This window comes from Toxorhynchites rutilus, chromosome 2 (assembly GCF_029784135.1).
Source record: "Toxorhynchites rutilus septentrionalis strain SRP chromosome 2, ASM2978413v1, whole genome shotgun sequence".
Taxonomy (NCBI): Eukaryota; Metazoa; Arthropoda; class Insecta; order Diptera; family Culicidae; genus Toxorhynchites; species Toxorhynchites rutilus.
The window spans coordinates 7,588,445-7,601,072 of record NC_073745.1 but is presented as its reverse complement, the minus strand read 5'-3'; the positions used below and the strand labels follow the sequence as shown (position 1 = coordinate 7,601,072).

The 12,628-nt window shown below is 41.9% G+C and overlaps 1 protein-coding gene across 2 annotated transcripts in view; it reads right to left on the bottom strand.

Annotated features, from left to right (window-relative positions):
• LOC129767690 (uncharacterized) overlaps positions 1-12,628 on the bottom strand; it is a 58,702-nt gene that overhangs the window by 26,352 nt on the left and 19,722 nt on the right. For both annotated transcript variants that reach the window (XM_055768822.1, XM_055768821.1), the window contains exons 2-3: positions 4,642-5,369; positions 4,147-4,355 (exon numbers count right to left, since the gene is read on the bottom strand). In XM_055768822.1, the coding sequence (XP_055624797.1) occupies positions 4,147-4,355; positions 4,642-4,958 (526 nt within the window). In that variant the 5' untranslated portion in view covers positions 4,959-5,369. The remainder of the gene's footprint in view (positions 1-4,146; positions 4,356-4,641; positions 5,370-12,628) is intronic.

Here is a 12,628-nt window from a genome sequence, read left to right as displayed (position 1 = left end):
TAACGAAGAGGCATATTGCGCGCATCTTGAATGAATCACCAAACATCATGTGGAAGAAACCTCAAGCGAAGCCGAAACTGACCGCCACCCATAAGCAGACCCATCTCATTTTCGCCCGGCAATACATGGAATGGAAACTTGAATGGAGAAATGTTGTATTTTCCGGCGGAAAAAGTTCAATTTGGATGGTCCGGACTGTTACAGTTACTATTGGTACAATTTAAGTCAACGGCATGTCGTGAGATCGAAGCGAAACTTTGGGGGCGGAAGTTTGACAGTGTGGGGAGCCGTTTCCTATCACAGCAAGCTTCTCATTTGTTTCATTTTCACCCGAATGAACTCCGAAAAGTATCTTCAATATGGCCAATCAGAACGTCCTCCAGTATCTGATTGGCCATATTGACATTCCGCTTCTAGAATGACCTGCTGGCAGTCGATTGCAATCCCATAGAGAACCTATGGAGAATCTTGGCCGAGATGGTCTATGCAAACGGATGACAATTTGACAACATTTTCATTCTCAAGGCAGTAATTCAGGAATGTTGGACTATAATCAATATGGCAACACTTCAAAAGCTGTCTGACTCGATGCCAAATCGAGTTTTCAAAGTGATCCGAAATGGAGGTGGACATACTAAATATTAGCTACCGATTGGACTCGAAATTTGCCGCACAAAATTTGTTTTATTGAAATTTTACGATGCGGCTAAACGAATGTCCACCCTGATTCCACATATTTGAATTACTTAGAAAACAAAAATTGAATTTATACTTTTTTTAGAATGAATTCGATGAAAATAAACAATAATCGTCTTTTATGAGCAAAACTGTACAAAGAATTGACTTATTTCTAAAAATATTGAGGAAAAATAGGGTGCGGCTAAACGAATGTCTACCACTGTATTTCCACTCAGTCCGCATCAAGAGAATTTGTACAATATCAGTGTCGGTCTCTGCTCCCAAAGATATTATATAAAAATCGGATAGTCAGAAATTCGACTAGAAAATATTCACATTCCGTAACACAGCCATATATTTTTTTTATTCTCTTACTTTGCAATTGTCAGTCCCAGTGATCAACGCACTCCTAACACAAAACTCAGTGTTGGTCGTTGGAGACCGACGTGGGGCTCAACGTGTTAAAATCGTAGCCCACTCATGAACTGATATCCCGTTGCATGCAACTTCGCACTAAATTCGCGCTGTATAAGACGTTGATCCTCCCGTTGGTGACTTACGGCTACGAATCGTGGACGCTGAACGAAGCCAATGACGTCCGATCTGCGGATTTTAGGATTCAAACGGCATAAAGCCATGAATGTAAAGTAGGCAACACGGGAGACCAACAGAAAAATGTTTCATCAGAGATGAAATGACATACTAGTGGAATTCCGGATACGGCAAAGACTTCGTACTGTAAGTAAAATGCGGTTGGTAATCATGTTATTTTTTTCTGTGCCCTCGAAATCGCCCAGCAATCTTTCTTTACGATCTTCCGTGCCGTAAAGTCGTTGAAAACGATGTCAAAATTGCATGAATTGGGCTCGAATTGCTTTCGCATCCACCGTATTCTCCAGATATGGCCCCCAGCGACAGTTTTCTGTTCGCAGACCTAAAGAGAATGCTCGTTGGCAAGAAATTTAAGACCGATAATGAAATGATTACCGAAACTGAGGCCTATTTCAGAAAAAAAAGAAATAGTACTAAAAAATGGTATTGAAATGTTGCAACATCGCTATAACCGCTGTATCGCCCTCGAAGGCAATTATGTTGAATAATAAAATTGAATTTTGCAAAAAAAATAGTTCTACTGTGCTACCTTATAAACCGAACTGTTACATGAAACATAGCTCATACCGTTTGCGTGATAATGTTTGCACTATCGTACAAATAAGGTTCCCGTTTCACCTGTGCATACAATGCTTTGGTTTTATTTTCATGAACGTAAGGTATAACTCATGTCATAAGAAGCTTCGAGTAAAAAAAAGCCGATTTCCTTAGTTTGACAGTTGCACCATGACGATATGACAGCGACTTTACGGCACGGAAGATCGTAAATGAAGATTGTGAGGCGATGTCGAAGGCAGAAAAAATTTTACATGATTACCAACCGCATCCGGGAGCTACGAGTCGAGCGATGTAAGAAAATCTCGAGCTTCCTCAACCTCTTTACCGAAACAAATCCGGTAATCCTGTTCACCGAGGAGAGTATGTCTATCGATCCAGAACCGATCGCTATATTAGTACTCTTCCAGTAAAAGACGTCGCCGACGAACATAAAAACGTGTATCTGGCCAAGAGTCCTGCTAGCGTTATGGTGTTTGGATTGGCGGCTTCCGATGGCAAAAAAAATATGGGTGGTTTATACCTAAGACATTCGCAAGGTTAAGGTAGCACAATCGTTGGCTTAGTAATCATTTGAGTGTATTGATTAAATTATTAAATAAACTCAATCACTTTTCGAGATTTCCGGGAGATTTGTTGCAAGTCTGACGTAGGGCATGATGCTTTGTTAATTTCATTTATCGTGGACATCCAAAATATGTGAACTGAAGAATGGCTAAGCGATCAATGTATTTTACATTTTCCTCCGAAGTTATTGCATCTCCCAAGTGTGCGTACTTCTCGAACCGCAAATTTGATTGATTTTATGAACTTCAGGCACTCAGTTTTGATTTTGACATGCAAGTTGAACGCATAATGTTCAATCGACGTTATCGCAGCAATACGGTATACGTAGAAGTTCAGTGAGCTGAAGACATGAAGGGGTATTTTCCAATGCAGTGTTGAATAACCAAGCTAAAGCGTTGTGTTCATAACGCTTTTGAAGTTAGCACATATTCCGGAGTGCAAAAATGCATGCGGGTACAAAAGGGAAACTCATTCCGGTCTGCAGAAATGCATGCGAGTACAAGAATACCCGGCCTTGCATCTATTTTGCAACGCCGATTTTCCCAGGCTCATTGGTTTTGAAATCTGTACATCAACCGCTGCGTAATCATAATTGAGTGGATTTTCGAGCGGGTATTCGTTTATATACAGATTTGTGGAATTTCAATAGTCTGTTTCCTAAGTAATTTTGAGGCTATTGAAACAAGTTTTCGGGTCAATATTTGACAATCATATAACTCTTGGACATTTTGTCTTTCGAATGAAATGACAAAGAGGTATTAACGTTCAATAACTTGCCCTTCAAGCGTCACGCTCTCGTTTTTGAAACTTTGAACTTACACCCCGGTACAGAAATGATAGACGTAGTCCTACGTCAAAAATGAACCCGGTGTTTATTCCATAAGGTGACTAAGATACGATTAAAAAGCAGCACGGCCCGAAGCCATTTCAACAAGATTGACTCCGTGCCACACCTCGAACTTTACTCAGAAATGGTCGCGGGAACATCTGCTGTTCTGGACGAAGGATATATGGCCGCCATCCAGCCCCGATCTTAATCCGCTGGATTACTCAGTATGGCGCGTCATGAAGGCCAAGGCCTGTTCTGAACGCCACCCGAGTACAGCAAGCCTCAGATAAATATTGACCCGTACCTGGAGAGAGATGGATCCAGGCTACATTCTTAGGGCCTGCCGTGCGTTCCGAAAGTGTGTGGAGGCCGTAATTGCAGCAAGTGGAAACTCGGTCGATAATGACCATATAGTTTAAGATTCTCTTTTGAATAAATAATAAAATTGAAACCGAAAGTTTTGGGATTTTTTTTTTTAAATTTTGACATTGCTTAACCCTTTCGCTATGAGTGTCGTCTATAGACGACATCCGCGCTATGAGCTGTGTGTACGAGCGTCGTCTTTAGACGACATGAGAGTGATACTGCACATCGATCAGACCAGCGCGATATGCATACTTTTCGGCGCAGTGCCTGGTACAGCGGTAGCACTGCGGTGGAGCACACTGCCGTATTGAAAGGGTTCATGGTGTAAACATTATCAGGCATACGGTATTTGTGAAAAATATCGCCTTTCCTAGAAAAATAAAACGACTAATCCAATAGCGTCGTCATACAACAACATTTATTGAAGTGCCCGCGAAATAGCCCAAACATTTTGATCAGTAGTGTGTGGCGGTAGGCTGCTTTTTTCTCGACCATTCCGGCACCATTTAATGCATCGCGCAAGGAACAATTAGACTCACCTTGAACCGAAGACAAACTCATCGAAACGGTGTTGGCGGCGAAGGCGAAAAGCGTAGTCAGTAGGCCACGACTTTCGCGAATCTTTCGAAACAGCTGCAACATCCGAATGCCTCGCAATCCGTTCCATCCTCGGGCCAATCCGTGAGTAAGTGGCAGCAGCAGACGAATCAAGACGCTCAAAGCCACGCGTATTCGATTGTTGGGCGATCTGTGGAGAGCGGAACAGTTTGGAACTTTTTTTTAGATGAATTCAATTATCTAGATTCACGCTTCGTCACTTTTGGATAACGACTTCATGCCGGTGTGGAAACATGAGACCAAACTGAGCGCTATGTATTTACGGAAGCACGTGCCACGCTCGGGTGACACTTTGTTAGCGTCTGCTTTATGATAACTAGTGAATGACTACGTAATGTGAGAAACCATGTTTTATTCATCTATGGAACAGCTTGTTTTCATTATTTTGTTTACTGATATTGGTCTGAATTACTCACTCCACAACAACAGCGAATCTGTCCGGCTTGCCGGTGAGATTTATCTCGCAGTCGGCATTCTTCATGATGAGCTGATTTTGCACGTCCACATTGCTTCCGCTCGATGCTGATCCTGTCGAGGCCGCAATACAGTGTCTAACAACTGTATCATTCTGCTGGATGACACTGCTGGCGGTTATGGCAAACTGTATGGTACTTTTGGTCATTTCATCCTTTCGCGGCATATCACGGTAACAACGCGAACCCGTTCCGTCACCGGTCGCACATTCTAAACAGAATCCACATGACTGAACACTGCCGGAGTGTGTCACTTCCATTCCACAGGACTGGTAACGGCTGTCCAACCCACTCAACCACAAACACTTCTTTTTATTTTCCAAATTGAATTCAAGTATTCTTGATGGTAATTTATACCAGCCGCTCGAATGGGGGGTGTTTGATTAAGCGCTGTTTCATTCTTCACCGTCACTTGTATTTTTTAGCGCTAGTAATTTATACACATAAACAAATATATACACACAACTTACGAAGGAACTAAAACCGTGTCGCGTTTCCAGGGAACATATAGGTTTTTTTCGCGCTCGATACTCAAACACTTCTACCACAATCGACTGCTATCGTGATCACAGCCGCTTCCATTATCATTAGTTTCATTCTTGGCGAATCCAGGGGGAGTGGTCCACAATTTTCAGCGCAGGAAACATTTGTGTTGATTAGACTTGATTGATCTATAATGGGAGAAAATTGAATTGTTTATTTCCACTGCCATACGTGTGATTTGTTGCTAACTACTCCAATTGAGGTGATTCTTTAATAACCCATTGATAAATCCTGCAAATGTGAACCAAATCTTGCAATATTGAACTCTACTCTCGATCAATCTATGAGATCAACAAAGTTTCTCTGGCGTGCAATCGAGGTTCATTCAAACACTTTTATTTATCTCGTCCTCGCTGTATGTTCCATTTGGCAATATACGGAACACATTGGTGGACAGAAACAAGCGAATAATTCACGTGCAACCGTCACGATGATAGGCATCGAGTTGGATTGTCAGAACGCGAGAGCGCGCAATTAATGCGACGAGAAATGGCGGCAACAAACCGGCCTTGTTTCGCCGGTCCTAATAACCACTTGTCCCACTTGGTGAACGCCACAACCAACGGTGTGCCGCTCTTGCTCTAGCCCGGCGGCGAATTTTGCTACATTTTTTCTTGCTTTATGATTTGATTTTGCCGAAAAATTCCATGACTGAAACTTGGCCATAGAGATGATGGATAATGGATGGGACGCATACCGAGAGGGACGATGATCTTATCGCGCTCATTTTGGTCAAATAGAACTACACACTTAACAATACCGGAGCGATAAACTTTGAGCTTGGTTCGTTGTGACGGACCGTTTGTTGGTGATAAGCAGGAGTCCATTGCGATTGAGATTTTCAGACGAGATCTGTGCCTCATATTCAGGAACCTAGAGTTCTCATGATAATAGTGCTTATATTTACAAAATGGCAAAATAAATTCTTAAAATAATGACTGTGTTCGTGTGTTCCATTCTGACACGCGAGACAACAACGAACGAAAAAGATCTTCGCTGAGGTCATCGTTCTCGCGTTGATGGCTCTTAGAATCGTACCATCTGTTTCAACATTTTTTTTTGTGAATGCTGTGGTGGTATTTCTCTAGCTTCTGTTCCCTTGGACCCGTTTCGTTCGCTAATGTGTTGATAATGAAATGTGATTTCACAGTTGTAAGCTTTTGTTTGCTCCAATTCGCTGTTCAAACAGGGAAAGTGTGTTTTTAGCAGATACAATTTTAACAATAATAAAGAAACGGGTGACTACGGGAATACGATACGGTCTGCGAAACCCATTAACAGGAAGTTAATTCAGAATACAGTGACGGTCAAAATTTTTTTCTCGCTAAGAATATGTTCATGCGAACGAGTTCCAACCTAACTACTGTCAAAACGTTTTTACGCACTCAGTTTCAACCTAGTTTCGCACTAGGTTCAACCTAGTTTCGCACTAGGTTCAACCGGAAAGCTGTTGGGTTCGCACCCAATCCAACTATACTGAACTATCAAGTTCCGAGTATTGTTTTGGAAAATCTAACAATAAAGACTATAAAAATGGAAAATCTGCTGCTTTTGCTTTTGTATTATTGCAATCGGAATCCAATTCGGATTTTGATTTTGAAGAGTGTATTCGCGTAGACGGCATTAAGCTTCGTGTGCTTTCATTGGGAGGCGAAAAAGATAAGACGTATAAGGAAATTTATAGACGAATGGTTCAATAAGTGTCAGGACTACGTGTTTTAGGTAATCAAACAACATGAAGTAGAAATTTTCATTCGAATTTTCATAATCTTACAGTGCACTCGATCCTTCTGATCCGATAGAGAATAATTTACCTCCCAACAAAAATTTGAAACAGCATTTGTTTGAGAAATATGCTTGTTCCTTGCTGTTATTTGAAAAATTGTTCAGGAAAATTATGGTGCGTGCAAATCCTGCCGAGGACAAAAACGTTTAAACTTACTGGAACTGCGCCCAATTTAAAAATATTAAGCCATACGGAACCTCAAGAAAACTCAGAAAACGGTTCGAAATAGGAAACAGTTAACCTGGGGTTCGGCGTCAAATAATGATCTACTGTTTTAACAGTAGAAACAAAATCTGAAAGGAAGCGCGAAACGTAAAGCCCCACAGATCGCGTTTGAAGAAACGGAATTAAATACTCTTTCTGTATTTTGTTGTTATTGAACATGAAAAAAAAAATAAGTTTGATCGTTTATATAATAACACTAGCTGAGACCCGGAAAACTTCATCCCGCCCAGAATGGATGTTTTGTTATGAATATTTAAAATTGATATTTTTTTTAATTTATGATTTTCTAATAAAATTAAGGCAGCTCAAATCGGACGATTCCTTTCTCGAGTTTTGCGCTTACCATCATATTTGGAGTTCCATTTATATTTATATGCAGACATTCCATGGATAACCGATATAGTGGTTCTCAGATTTGACGAATTCCATGCCAACTCGACTGGCCGTTGGCAGCACCATCTCAGATAGCAAAGAAACGTTGTGGGTGCAAAGACATGGGTCATTTAAGCAACTTTGCATACTTTATTATTAAATCGTTTATTTTTACAGGCTCAGTTACATAAGTTTAAAGGAGCCAAACTGTATTGTATTGTCTGTATTGTAACAAGTATATATAAACATTTTTCATTATTTCTAATGTTAATGAAGTAGAGAACCGATTACTCGCGGTTTGCTCGAGTTTAGAAGGGTGACTTTTTTTTCAGGAAAAGGAAGGGATATAAGGATATGTTGTCAATGTTCACACTCACATTCACACTCACATTCATCATACTCGATTCTTAAGCCTATATTATATCTAATATGTATTTACATTTCACCACATTCTATTTTTAGTAAGAAGGGATTTGATTTCTCGCGTAGGAAAAGGAGAATATAAGGATATAAGGGCAATCACACACGAAGATCGATAGCTTTTAGGAAGACATATATTTGAGACATATAATCAAGGTCTAACCGAGTCAACACATCTCTCACCGGCACATTGGGCTGGCTTCCTCTAGCCCGAAGAGAGTACTCTAAATTCGATCTGGCAACAAGATACTCCTCGCACGACCAAACAACGTGTTCGATGTCGGGGTAACCTTGGCCACAAGCACAGATATTGCCATCGGCAAGATTAAAACGAAAGAGTAGCGCGTCTAACGAACAGTGATTGGACATGAGTCGAGAGAAGGTGCGAATAAAGTCCCGACTCAAGTCCAGACTTTTGAACCATGGATTGAGGCTAACCTTAGGGATAATCGAGTGAAACCACCGGCCCAATTCATCTTCGCTCCACTTACGTTGCCAGTTAGCGATGGTATTTTTGCGAACTAAAGAATAAAATTCATTGAAGGCGATTTGACGCAGATAAATATCGCCTTCAATTGCACCTACCTTTGCTAATGAGTCTGCCCTCTCATTACCCGGAATTGAGCAATGTGAAGGGACCCAGACAAAGGTAATGATATAACAGCGTCTGGTTAAAGCACTCAAAATTTCTCGTATTCTCTCAAGGAAGTACGGCGAGTGCTTTTCCGGCCTCACTGAACGGATAGCTTCGACAGAGCTAAGACTATCCGTTACAATGTAATAGTGTTCAACAGGTCGTGAGGCGACGCTGTCCAGCGCCCAATGTATTGCTGCCAATTCAGCAATATACACTGAGCAAGGATTCTGAAGACTGTGGGAGGTGCTAGAAAATTGGTTGAACACTCCAAATCCTGTGGACTCATTCATAGAGGACCCATCAGTAAAGTACATATTATCACAATTGACACGCCCATACTTTGCATTGAAGATCGTAGGAACGATCCCCGATCGATGATAATCTGGAATTCCATGGATTTTCTCCTTCATGAACAGATCAAAATGTACAGAGGAATTGATGTAGTCAGGAAAACAAACACGGTTGGGAGTATACGAAGAAGGATCAACCTGCATGGAGATGAATTCATGATATGAGCTCATGAATCCTGAATGAAAATTTAGCTCGATAAGCTGCTCAAAATTTCCGATCACCAATGGGTTCATAACCTTACACCGTATGAGGAACCGAAGAGATAATAAATTGAAGCGATCTTTTAGTGGGAGTACGCCTGCCAAAACCTCGAGACTCATGGTATGCGTTGAGGGCATACATCCCAACGCAATACGGAGACAAAGATACTGAATTCGCTCGAGTTTAATGAGGTGTGTTTTGGCAGCTGATTGAAAACAGAATCTGCCATACTCCATCACTGAGAGAATAGTTGTTCGATACAACATTATAAGATCTTCTGGATGGGCTCCCCACCAGGTGCCGGTAATTGTACGGAGAAAGTTTATTCTTTGTTGACATTTTTTACTCAGATACCTAATATGGGCCCCCCAAGTACATTTGGAGTCGAACCAGACCCCAAGATACTTGAATGACATAGCATGAGTGATCGGTTTACCCAAAAGTTGAAGCTTTGGTTTTGCTGGTCTATGCTTCCTAGAAAAAACCACCATCTCTGTTTTCTCCGTGGAGAATTTGATCCCTAGCCCAATGGCCCAGGTTGAAAAATTGTTCAAAGTATCTTGTAAGGGTCCTTGCAGGTCGGATTCGTTTGATCCTACGACAGACACCACTCCATCATCTGCAAGTTGTCTTAGGTTGCAATTTTGTGTAAGGCAATTGTCAATATCGCTTACATAGAAGTTGTACAAAAGGGGGCTTAAACATGAGCCCTGGGGGGTCCCATGTAGGAGATCCGACTTACTGTCGAATCTCCGTGAGAAAAGTTCAAATGTTTCTCACAAAGCAAGTTATATAACATATTATTCAATAGAGGCGGCAGACCCCGAGAGTGTAATTTGTCCGACAAAACCTCTATTGAAACAGAATCAAAGGCCCCCTTTATGTCCAAGAATACTGAAGCCATTTGTTTTTTTTCGGCGTAAGCCATTTGAATTTCTGAAGAAAGCAACGCAAGACAATCATTCGTCCCCTTGCCCCTGCGGAACCCATATTGTGTATCTGAGAGTAGGCCATTCGTTTCATCCCATCGATCAAGGCGAAACAAGATCATTTTCTCCAACAATTTCCGTATACAAGACAGCATTGCTATTGGGCGGTACGAATTGAAGTCGGACGCGGGTTTTTTAATAGCTATAACTCGTACTTGTCTCCAATCATCTGGAACAATATTATGCTCCAGAAACCGATTGAATAAGTTCAACAAGCGATGTTTCGCCACATCAGGGAGATTTTTCAGCAAGTTGAACTTAATTCTATCCGATCCCGGAGCAGAATTGTTACATGAAAGGAGAGCAAGAGAGAATTCTACCATCGAAAACTCGGAATCAAGATCGCACCTATCTGGTGGTATATCTCGAACAATTTTTTGCACAGGAGCGGAATCAGGACAAACCTTCCGTGCAAAATTCAAAATCCATCGATGTGAATATTCTTCGCTTTCATTCGTTGAAGAGCGATTTCTCATGTTTCGAGCCACTTTCCATAATTTTTTCATTGACGTTTCTCGTGACAAACCTCCCACGAAATTTCGCCAATAAGCAAGTTTTTTTCCTCTTATCAAATTTTTAAATTGATTTTCAAGGTCCAAATACGACTGAAAATTTTCAATGGTTCCACGTTTCCGAAAAGCTTTGAATGCGTTCGATTTATCCTGATAAAGCTTGGAACATTGGCTATCCCACCATGGATTGGGAGGCCTTCGACGAATAGTGGAGCCTGAGATGGGTTTCGTTTGAGCGCGAACCGCGCTGTCATAGATCAAACGAGAAAGGAAGTAATACTCCTCCAATGGAGGTAAACCATCTCTGGAATTGATGGCTAGAGCAATCGCGTCCGCATATTTTTTCCAGTCAATGTGTCTTGTGAGATCATATGCCATGTTTATAGATTCAGAAGAATTCGACCCAATGGAGATGGAAATTTTGATTGGCAAGTGATCACTACCGTTGGGGTTCTGGATTACATTCCACTTGCAATCTAACGATAGTGAATTCGAGCAAAGCGAGAGGTCAAGCACTTGGGTTAGCAGGAGGTTTAGGTACACGTGTTGTTTCCCCAGTGTTCAAAACGGTCATATTGAAGCTGTTACAAAGGTCATATATCAACGATGAACGATTGTCGTCGTACTGTTCCCCCCAGGCAGTTCCGTGAGAGTTGAAGTTTCCCAAGATCAATCGTGGCTCAGGAAGGAGTGAGCACATGTCAACAAGTTGCTTGCGGCTAACCGCAGCTCTCGGAGGCCAATACAAGCTGACAATACAAAGGTCTTTGCCTCTGATGTTTGCATGACAAGCAACAGCTTCGATCCCCCCAATAGGTGGAAGGTCAATTCTAAAAAATGAGTGGCACTTATTGATCCCCAATAGCACCCCTCCGTATCTGTCAACACGGTCCAAGCGTATAATATTGAAATCGTGGAAAGAGATATCATCTCGCGAAGAAAGCCAAGTTTCGGACAGAGCAAAAACGTCACAATTGAAGTTATGAATTAAAAATTTGAATGTATCCAATTTTGGGATAAGACTACGACAATTCCACTGTAAAACAGTGATATCTCCGACCTCTCTATTTAAATTAGACATCAAGAGAGATAATCATTGCTAGGAGGGGCCATGTTTGCATCAATTGTTGCAAAATTGTCTTTAATACTGGAAGCATTGAAATGACAATGGTTCTGATGGAGTCGGAAACATTAAAGCATGTGAAGATTTGAGCCAGAAGGTCAGTCAACTTTATAAATCCCGATTGGGAAGTTGAGCTGGACGCAAAAAAAGGGACAGTTGGGGTTTTTGATGTCCCCTCGAGTGCTGGGTCGTTCGAAGGTGAACTATTCCCACGGAAGCCAGGAGGAACCTGATTTTGCTTGTCCGCTGCACTCGATTTTTTAGGCATGCTAATAGGAGGTATAACCGGAGGGGCTTGTCCTTGAACTTTGGGAGTGGTCACATTTTTGCGCCGGGGATTCCCTTGGAAAATGAACGGTGTGCCCCCGTTAGCTGTGTCCGCTTCCATTTCGTCAACGGGCAACGTGGCGAAGACATTTTGTGTGATGATTGGTTGTTGCTGTTGGGCCAGTGGAGAAGCGCCCTTGAAAATATCAGCAAAAGTGCGTTTCGAGCGTTCCTTCAAAGAGCGCTTCTGTTTCTCCCAGCGACTCTTGTAAGTTTCACAAGCTGAGAGTTCGTGTGGGGATCCCCCGCAATATGGACATTTATGCTCAGTCGCACTGCAGGATTTCCCCTCATGTTGCTCTCCGCAAGTGGCACAGCGCTCCTTGTTGGCACAATAATCTGAAGTGTGACCAACTGACTTGCATTTTTGGCAAGTAATGGGAGTCGCACAGGCAGTCTTAATTTGCCCACCATGACGTAGTCAGGGAGAGCGGAACCAGCAAA